The sequence below is a fragment of the Arachis hypogaea genome, chromosome 1 (assembly GCF_003086295.3).
Source record: "Arachis hypogaea cultivar Tifrunner chromosome 1, arahy.Tifrunner.gnm2.J5K5, whole genome shotgun sequence".
Classification (NCBI taxonomy): Eukaryota; Viridiplantae; Streptophyta; class Magnoliopsida; order Fabales; family Fabaceae; genus Arachis; species Arachis hypogaea.
The window spans coordinates 110,598,435-110,609,280 of record NC_092036.1 but is presented as its reverse complement, the minus strand read 5'-3'; the positions used below and the strand labels follow the sequence as shown (position 1 = coordinate 110,609,280).

The 10,846-nt window shown below is 30.3% G+C and overlaps 1 protein-coding gene across 1 annotated transcript; it reads right to left on the bottom strand.

Annotated features, from left to right (window-relative positions):
- Nucleotides 1-1,909: 1,909 nt before the first annotated feature.
- LOC112709935 (thioredoxin-like 1-1, chloroplastic) lies at nt 1,910-5,261 on the bottom strand. The gene is made up of 4 exons (XM_025761940.3): nt 4,134-5,261; nt 3,794-3,970; nt 3,267-3,431; nt 1,910-2,669 (listed from the first exon to the last, which is right to left on the bottom strand). Exons 1-4 carry the CDS (start codon nt 4,401-4,403, stop codon nt 2,418-2,420), a joined length of 864 nt encoding a protein of 287 aa, XP_025617725.1. The 5' UTR covers nt 4,404-5,261; the 3' UTR covers nt 1,910-2,417.
- Nucleotides 5,262-10,846: the final 5,585 nt, after the last annotated feature.

The window sequence follows — 10,846 nt, the reverse complement described above, 5'->3', positions numbered from 1 at the left end:
GTCAGCGTACCCAATCTTATTCTTAACATGTATGCTTGAAATAAATTTATAAATAATATATATTATTATTTATTAAAAAACTTAAATATTTTATATAATTAAAATAAGATTCTATGTCACCCTATCTTTTTGTGTTGTGTACGGAGAGATTGACATGCTATATTAGTCATCATATTGATCTAGACTTGTGGGAGCTGGTTGCTGTTTCTAGAAGGTGACCAAGAATATCCCACTTAATGTTTGCAGATGATTTACTTTTATTCTGTAAATCTGCAAAGAGACAAGTACAAAATGTGATAGTGATTTTGGAGAATTTTTGCAAAGCATCCGAGATGAAGATTAATGTGGATAAGTCTAAAACAGGATGATGGAAGAGGATTGAATCTTGTTAGTTAGAAGGTGCTAGTTACTCCAAAAAAATATATGAAAGTTTCGGATTAGTGATCCTTATTGTGCGAATATTGCTCTTCTTGAGAAGTTAGTTTGGACTTTTTTCCATTAGTCAAACAAGTTGAGTCTAATTGTTGGATGTTAAATACCGATCTCAAAATGACTGTTTTGGTTGTCCTAAAAACAAGGACTCTCACATTTAAAAGAGTCTTTGCAAGACTTAAAAAAGTGTTGAAGGATGTGGTTATTTGGTGTATTGGGAATTTGAACTAGAATTTTTTTGTTTCTAGCTAGAGGAGAGAAGGGAAGTTATCTAATAAGATGAATTATGTTTACATTTCTGATGCGAATTTTCAGATACAAGATATCTGGTCAGTTGGTAGGTGGTATTTGGAGACTCTTTATTCCCATCTATCTCATAATCTAAAAGGCAACATTCTTTCTTACAATCTAGATGTGCAAACGAGTCCAGAAGTGGGTTTGTATTGATTTGGGGTTGCATCCAAAGTCCATGACTCATGCAATGGTTACTTGTGGTTGTATAAGCAACTTTTTAGTTGGGAAGAGCGAGAGAATTGACTTTGACGCCAGCTTGTTTCGGAAAAACACAAATTTTTGGCTTAGCTGTGTCTTAACCTTTCTACTGCAAGTTTTCGCTTTAGAAGAGGGATGCCGTCATCGGATATGTGCTTAAAATGTCTTTCTAGTCATTTTACATTGTATTTGAGATTGTCCAAAAGCTCAGCTTGTATAGCACAGATTGGGTTTCTTGTCATCCTTTGGATTTAAAGAACTGGTTCTTGTAGCATAGCAAAGAGCATCCGTTTAGGTTTTTTTGAGACTTTGGTAGATATAGCGAGTAAGAAATAATGACATCTTTAATTCTCATGAGACTTGACATTTGAAAAAAGTGATTTGTCTGGCGTTAGCTACAGAAAAAGAGCTTATGAGTGTTTTTTAATTACAATGTATGTTACTCCCTTATATTCTAAGTGGTTCTTGAATTCCTCCATCTATAGATACTTTTAAGGTTAATTATGATGCTAATTATCTTTATTCTGGTAATAGTGTTGATTTTGTTTATGTTATCTGAGATTGTAAATTGTAATGAATGTTGACAAAAAAAGTGTTTAAAAATGATTGAGAGTAAGTAATTTTTAATTGTGTTCAAAAATATCCCTCTGTTTAAACAATTCTTAGCTTTTGTTTTCTTTCTTATATTTTGTTTAATTTTTTAAATAAAAAAATATTAAAAAATTAATTTATATTTTAATATTAATAAAATATCAAAATATTACAATTTATCTAAAAATAATTCATATTTTCTATATATGTGTATTCCGTATCTTATAAAATTAATTTTAGAATTCGTGTATCTATATACCGTATATATACCGTATCGTACAAGGGCATCGTAAAATATAAGAGATCTTATTAACACCCTACTAATAAACACCAAACACGAATGCAGTGATATCTGTTTTCTAATTTTAAAGAGGGGAAGGGGGGAATCTCGATATAATAGTAGGCTTATATAAATAAGCCAGCAAAGTAAACTCTCATTCAATAACATAATGACTCTTATCTTACATAAATATGATTCAGAGCTTTCTTAAAACACACCAAATAAAGAAAATGGAAACTAATAATAATCCTATAATCTCCACCTCCTAACCCAAAAGCATGGAGGAGATATGCATAAAAAAAATCCCCTAACTTCCCTCTAATACCATCCAACAAGGCTTGGATTCAGAAAAAGCAGAAACCCAAGACCCATGGAGGAATACACACACTATTGTGTGACTTCATCTTCAATGATTATCCCCATTCTCAACCTCACATACTATAATGAGTAGTACACACTGTACAAGGGATGAAGAAGTTACATGGAGGAACACACACTACTGTGTGCCTTCATCTTCAATGATTATCCTCATTCTCAATATCACAGGCTATATATATTACACACTGTACAAGGGATGATGAAGTTACATGCGGTTCTTTTGCTTAAACTGGCCCCACATCTATCATCTCCCAGAAGTGGCCAAGGTTCTGTCTTTGGAGACATCAGAATCTGCTGTGAATGAGGGTAAAGGGAGGGGCTTTAAACTGGGTGCAGCAGGTTGAACTGGTTTCGGTTTTGGTTTTGGGGTGTATGTGAAGGTGAGTTCTTTGTTGGCAGCAAGTGCTAGAAGTTCTTTCTCTTCTAACCCTTTTGTTGGTTCCAAGCTACATCTTTCTGGGGTGTGTTTAGCTAATGCATCTCTGAACTTCTTGATCTGTAGTTTGATAAAAATAAACTTGAGTGAGTTTTGAAATTTGAATACTGTTTAATTATTATGCTGCCTACCATTTAAGCCAACAAAGAAAATGAACAAATCCATCAGGAAATACATGAATTAAACATCTATAATTCATCTCACGTATAAAAATACATCTAATATTATGTATTTATTTCAGAGGTAATTAATGAATGTAAAATAAGACAACTTTGGATTGATTTGGACTAGTTTTTATTGTCTCCCAAACATTTCTAAATATTCAATACTTGGTCTCACGTTAACATTATTCCTCAAATCAAACAGTCATAGCTCATAATCTTATCCAATACCATATTAGGCAATAAAGGGGGCAAGGTAATCAAACTCTACTTATGACTGCAAAAACACAACTTTACAGTTTTAAGAGTTTAATTGTGAACTGTAAACTCATCGTTAACGAGTTAACATTGAAAAGGGGAACAATACAATAATGACCATGGCTTATGCTAAAGATTTCAAACATGCACAATATGAAATAACCAAACAAGGAAAGTAAACAAGTATTTGATCACATATGGAACAAGATTGAGATTGACAAGAGAATGCTGCACTAACCGTAGCATTGGTACAGCTAAACTGGCATAAACGGCCTTCAGCTCCTCTATAGAAGCGGAAGAAGGGAAGAACATGGACATTGAGGCTATAACACATGGATCTATGATCCTCATAGTTCACCTGAAGGAACTGAATATCAGGATTCATCTCAGCCAATTGACATATCTGCAAAACCACAACCAAAAAGTAACACTAAAAATCAGAAACATTCCAAATTAGCCAAATATAAGAGTCATGAACAAAGATAGGGCTTAATACATACGGGATTTAGTCTGAACTGTTGATGGCAAAGTCAACAGTTTCAGATCTAGTCTCTCATGCAAGAGAATATACATAACTATTCATATAAGGAACGTGAATTCAACCATTAGGGACCAAAAAATGAACAAAAAACCCCCTAAATTGATAATTATTTCTTTAAAAATCTGAAACAAAGCACCCAAAATTTGAAAGTTATTTTCCCTAACCCTAATCTCTATAAATATAAACCAAAAGAGAAGGGGGTTGTTCGTGAAGAATTTATATACCTTAGGATGAAGGGCTTTGCAGCCACCACAACCCGGAGAGAAGAAATCAACAATAACAAGCTTGTCCCCTGCGTTCAATAGTGAATTCACAAGGTCCTCTGCGGAAGTCACTTCCCTCATGTTCGGTTGAATCCCTTTCTCCCACCATTTCTGAACCTTACCAATTCTACCAGTCATCTGACAAAAAAAAAATTAAAAATTAACAAAGAGAATTGGAAGAAATAGGATACTATTTCATGAAAAATTAACTAAATCCCTAATGTCCAGAGAAAAGAAGGGGCCTTTTCTCAAATTCAAGCAAAAAGTATATTTTAAAAACAAAAAATTAATTTTAACCAACCTGAGACACGATAGAAGGTCGAAGCTGCGAATTAACCCTGTTAGGCGATGATGCTCTATTCACACGAAATAAGAGCTTTTTGCCATGAAAATCAGATGAAAGAGTTGAAGATCTGAGCACCTGTGATTTTATCATCAAAGAAGGGAATCTCTTCAAACCATAACCAAAGCTATAACTCTTAGGAACGACAGAAACCCTAGGATTATGATGATGTTGTGTATCTCCATGCCATGAAGAAACCAAGCTCGTCTTGGTCAAAAGCTCGGCCATTTTTTCTTTATCTCCGTTTGAAATTTCTTCAGAACTTCACAAATTCTCCGTTCAGATTCAATATTTTATCTTCGGATTCGGATTTTCTCGAGAAAATTTAGATGGAAAAGGAAGAAAAAGAAAAAGACCGGCGACAGAGAAGGGATTGAAAAGAAGAAAGCTTTATTGAAAAGCAACGTCAAACAAACGTGAGAAGTGGGAACTGGGAAGTAGTTTGAAATGGTAAACGGAAGTATTAGAAAAGCAATATATAACATATTACGTTATTAATAAACAAATAACAAAAATAATTTTTTTTACAAAAACAATTATGGCGATTATTCTGGTATTTTTAAAGGATTTACCTAACAATTATATATTATTTTATTACGTAATAAATTTTAACGCATAAAATATTTTTTTATATTTTTATTTTAATATATAAAATTAATTTGAATTCAACTCTAAATTAATTTATTGTATTATTTTTATATTAAGAGATTATAAAATTTGAAAATACTTGGGTAACTTCAGAAAAATTTAATGTAGATTGTAAAAATTTATTTTTATGAAAATTTTAATTATGTGCAAATAAAAAACCGATACCGATAAACCGAAGCCTCTAAAATCTAGTAATGGCTAAAGGGTAAGATTATAAAACAGATAACGTTGAATTATTGCGTGGATTGGATTGAACTTCGAGGTTTTTGATGGGGTCGTCGGTAGGATCGGATGGTGTGGATTGATCAGTTTGGACACGTGTTGATTTCTTGTGGCCCCGTGGTGGGACGCAATTCTATACTACAAGAGTAAGTAATTTACGTTTATTTAAGGTTTGGTGGGGACCATTTTATGTGGTGAAAGGTCGCAGGCTGCAACACGTTTCATAATCCTTGTGATGGGTTTTGAAATCATTGAATTAGTGCTTTTGGATAAGGCCACCCGCCAGCTTCTTTTGTTTGCCACCTCATTGTGACTCGGAAGTCAGAAAGCACAATTAATTTTTTTTTTTAAGATTTATATAATATGTATCCTCAAGCCATGATTTAAACTTAATAATAATAGTCACCAAAAAAACTTAATAATAATAATAATTTTAAATAATTTATTTTAATAATATATAGTAAATATATTAAATTTTATATTTTTTATAAATAATTTTTAAGTTATGTTTTTTATTATATGTCCTAAAATAAAATTACTATTTGTATATTAAAATTAGTCAACAATATATTTGTGTATAAATACATATATGATTTAATTTATTTTTAATGTGTATTTATATTTTAGAGTTATACTACGTGTACACTAAAATCGGCCATCAAAGTCAGCCGCTAATATAAAATACATGATAAAATATAAATACACATTGAAAATAAATTCAAGTACACATATATTTATACACAAATACATTAGTGGTTGATTTTAGTGATTGATTTTGGTGTACAAATAATATTTTTGTATATTTTAATATATATGTTATAGTAATAAATTGACTTTAGTAGTTGATTTTAGTGTACATTTAACATAATCTATCTTAAAGAGATACGTTAGTTAAATCTTATATTTTTAAATTTTTTTAAATAGAAATAAAAAATACAAACTCAATAAATACTTTTATAATTAAATTTATACTAAGTGTTTAAAATATTATTGTAGTCTTTTTAAATAATTTATTAAATAACATAAAAAAATTATAAAATCAAAATATAGAAGATTCTCAAAATAAATATAAATTTAAAAAAAATAAATTTTTTATAAAATGCACTTCTCTTTTTCGTATCATTTTATTTTTTTATATTTTTTGTGTTATTTTTTATTTTTCTTCAATTTTTTTTATTCTTGTTTTTCCCTCTTAACAAAAGAATAAAAAGAGAAGAAACAAAGAAAATATTAAAAAAATAGAAAATACAAAAAGATTTTAAAAGCATAATTAAAAAACACAAGTGTAATTTTAGTTGAATGTATAAATTGATTACTCGAAAATTATTATAATTGTTTATTTCGATGAATGACAAACATATTTGAGGAAATGGATTTTTTTATTTTTTATTTTTAATAATGGAAGGCGTAAAATGTGATCTTTTACTATTAATTTTATAAGTGGGATTAAAAATAAATATGAAAAAGAGAATAATAAAGGGCTAGAGATCACACTTTACACTCTCAATTTTTTTTAACAATTGAAAAAATATATTCCCTATATTTGATGCGTAACAATATTCATATCTATATTTATATAATATATAAAGATTGAAGGGACATTTAAATTCAGTTTGAGTAAATAATTTAAATATTTTTTAAAAAAAATTAAAATATAAGAACTTTTATTAATAATAACTTATTTTATTTTGTGTTTGAAATTTTAGTTATAGAAGTATCTGTTTTACAATTATATTGTTTAGATAAATAACTCAAAAAATATATTTTTTATACAAAAAATGGATATTAAAATAACGATTATAACAAATACCTTCTAATATTAAATATTAATTTTATATAAGCTAATCACTAATATTACAATCGATTAGACAACACTAAAGAAATTATTGTGTAATTAGTATTTTTTTGATATTTTATTGTGTATAATATAGTAGATGAAAATAATAACAAATGTAAAATATGTGTCATGAATATTTTGTTGTCATTTTTTATTTTTGCTACTTTATTAGAATTCTCTCTGGATCCTGTCTTCGAAAACAAACGGTACTGGCATGGCCATAGTTATCAAACTCAGACCGAACCGGCCAGTTTGAATTCGAACTTAAAACCCTCAACATATAAAGGAGCATGCAACCACTAAACCAAGTTTAGTCTTTACAATATATGGTGCCTTTTTATAAATATATTACAAACTATTAGATATATCATAATTAATAATTTTATGTATTAACTCTTTTAATCATACAAATTTAAGATATTTTTTTATATTTTTATTCTAATGAATAGTGTTTATATTAATTTAATTTATTTTTTATTTTATATTTACTCTTTCTTAAATTAATTATTTTTTAATTATATATAGTTATTAAAATAAACATTAAATTTTGTTAAATATCTATAAATTAAAAAAGATAAGAATTTTTTTATTAATCATAACATATTTTTGTTATTGATAATTATATGACATCTATTAATATTAATATTTTTTAACATATATTTGAATAATGTAATAGATACTAATTAATTAATGAATTGAAAAATAAGTTAATTTAATATAAAAAATAAAATTTTATATAAGGGTTAACCACCAAAAATACGCCCAAATTTTGTAAACATTGACAATAATACCTCCCACTTTTATTATCAACAAAAATATCCTTGAATAATTTAAAAACATGCATAAAATGCCCGCCTGTCAAATGATGCCTTTTTCGTTGACGGAAGTGTCTAATGTGGCAAACGGAAAAGCTTGTGTAGCAAATGGAGAGCTTACCTGTACCCGTTCCCAAATTTTCCAATTCATTAACTCTGATCCCCAATTGTAAAATAAGAACGTGATGCATCTAAAAGAATGCATGCGTGAAGTCCACACCGAAGTTTGACCTCCTCTATGTTTGGCGTGGGATCAAAGGCTCCAAAAAAAGTTTGTGCGCACCACTCCACGCCAAACTTGACCATTGTCAAGTTTGACGCCAATGAAGGAAAGCCTACTGCCTAGTCCACGCCGAACTTGACTCCCTCCAAATTCGACGCCAACTCAAAGACACCAAAGAAAGCATGTGTGCATCACTCCGCGCCAAACTTGGTTTCTTCCAAGTTTGGCACCAAACCTGGTTTCTTCCAAGTTTGGCACCAAACCTGGTTTCTTCCAAGTTTGGCACCAAACCTAATACATTTGGTAGTCCCCAACCTCGTCCAAGGCTCGCACAAATCATTCATTTAGTTTTGATTTAAATTTTATTTCATTTATAATTAGAAAAAGATATTATTTAGTTTTAGAAAATACATTTTTACATTAAGTAGGATTAAATATAAAAGGGAAAAGAATCAGCCCTTCGGGCTCTTCTCTTCTCTTCTACCTCATTCCGCAATTGACAGTTTTTCATAATCCTAGTTTTCTCTCTAAACAATGAGCAACTAAACCTCCACTATTAAGGTTAGGAGCTCTGTCTATTGTATGGATTGATACTATTATTTTTCTATTTTAATTCATGCACTGATTTATAATTGAAAAATTATTTTCGTTCCTTATATTATGAATTTGGGTGGAACGGAAGTACTAATTGAGTTCTTGTATAACTTGGAAAAGCTCTTTACTTGAACAACAACTTGAAAACAATTTCTCTTAAACTTCTAATGATCTGGACTTAACGGGATACGTGATATATAATCCTCTTATATTTAGGTAATTAGGGTTTTTGTGGCATATGAACTAGAATTGAACTTCACCCTCTAATTGGAATTAAGTGACCAAGGAATTGGCGGTTGATAAATTTTAGAGGAGACTAAAAAGGTATAAGGAATTATGGTTTAGTCACATATAGTTTGCCATGAATTAAATCTTGCATGATTAAAATAGTTGGTAAGAAAAGTCAATCCAGAAAATAAATAACTCTGAAACCTTAATTGTCTCTCCATATATTATTCACAACTTATTTACTGCTTGCCTGCTGATATTCTGAATTTACTGTTTAATGCTTTTGAACTCTCAAACACCATTTTCTGCTTGTCTAACTAAGTAAATTAATCAACCATTGTTGCTTAGTCCATCAATTCTCATGGGATCGACCCTCATTAACTTGAGGTACTACTTGGTACGACCCAGTGCACTTGTCGGTTAGTTTGTGGTTATAAATTTTGCACCAAGTTTTTTGCGCCGTTGCCGGAGATTGACTGTGATTAACAACTATTAGTTGTTTGATCGCTTATATTAGGCATTTTAGCTCTAAATTTATTTAATTTTTCACCTTAAATTTTCGAATTTTTTTGATTTTATTTTTCTTTAATTTCTGAAATTAAGTTTGGTGTTCTCTAGTTAGTTTTATTTTAATTTTTCTTAATTATTTGGCTTGAAAATTTCAAATTTTCTATTCTATTTTAATAGTAATTTTCGAATTTTAGTGTTTATTTTATTTAGTATTTTATTTTTATTTCTTTACACAAGTTACCTCACTGGAAATTTTCTACACTCTAACGTAGAGAATCCTTATTGACTCGGTGCTCTTGATTTGTTTATTTTGGAAGAGACATGTATCTAATCTGGATACTAGATATATGGCTAGCTATAGCAACGGAAGTTAGATTTGTACAAAAGGGTTTTTTTATGTATACTTATACAATAAAATTTATTTTATCTATTATATTTTCTTGTCTTCTGTCCGTTTATGAGTAGGAACAGGAACAAAGAACCTCTTTTAGACTTTGAACATGAACCTAAAAAGACTTTGAGGCGGCGTTTGCAACAAGCAAGACTTTACAAGGCTGCAGAGTCCACCATGGATCATAATTATGCTGCTAATGCCAATGTGGCAAATCCAATTGGGAATGAAGAACCCAGAAGAGTGCTTGGCTCATACACTGCTCCCAATGCAGATCTTTATGGAAAAAGCATTGTGGTGCCTCCTATAGCTGCAAACAATTTTGAATTGAAGTCTCAGCTTGTCACTCTTGTGCAACAAAATTGTCAATATCATGGACTTTCTCATGAAGATGCAAATCAATTTATCACTGATTTTCTGCAGATTTGTGATACTGTGAAAACCAATGGAGTGAATTCTGAGGTGTATAAACTCATGCTCTTCCCATTTGCTATGAGGGATAAAGCAAAGCTATGGTTAGATTCTTAACCCAAGAAGAGTCTGGATACTTGGGACAAGGCGTGGTCACTGGATTTTTGACTAGATTTTTTCCACCACAAAAGCTGACTAACCTGAGGGTGGAAGTTCAGACGTTCAGACAGAGAGAGGGTGAGAACCTTTATGAAGCTTGGGAGAGATTCAAGCTACTGACTAGACAATACCCTCCAGACATGTTGATGAACAGACTTTTGTGTGGTCTAGAATTTTACAAATAAGTTTTTGTTGCTAGTATAGCTTATAAACCAACAAAAATCCTTTCGTACAAAAGATTGGTTGTCACAAGTAACAAACCCTTAATAAAATTGATAACCGAAGTATTCAAACCTTGGGTCGTCTCTCAAGGAATTGTAGGAAAGTGTATTTATTATTGGTTATGAGATTTTCTGAGAAATTTTGGAATGAGGAGTGGAAAAATAAATAATTATAATTTAGAGCAATGAAAATTAACAAGAGGTTTATATAATTAAAATAAAAAGCTTTGACTAGGAGAAGATTAATCGGAAGTTCTATCCTTGTTAAATTTTCCAAGATTAACAGCAATAGGTTGTTGTTTCTACTTAGTTAGCCCTCAATGAATGAAGGAAAGTCAAGTAAGTTGGGAGCCAATTTCTATTCACAAGTCCTAATCCTCTCCCTTGGGAAGAATTAGCGTTAGTAACTAGA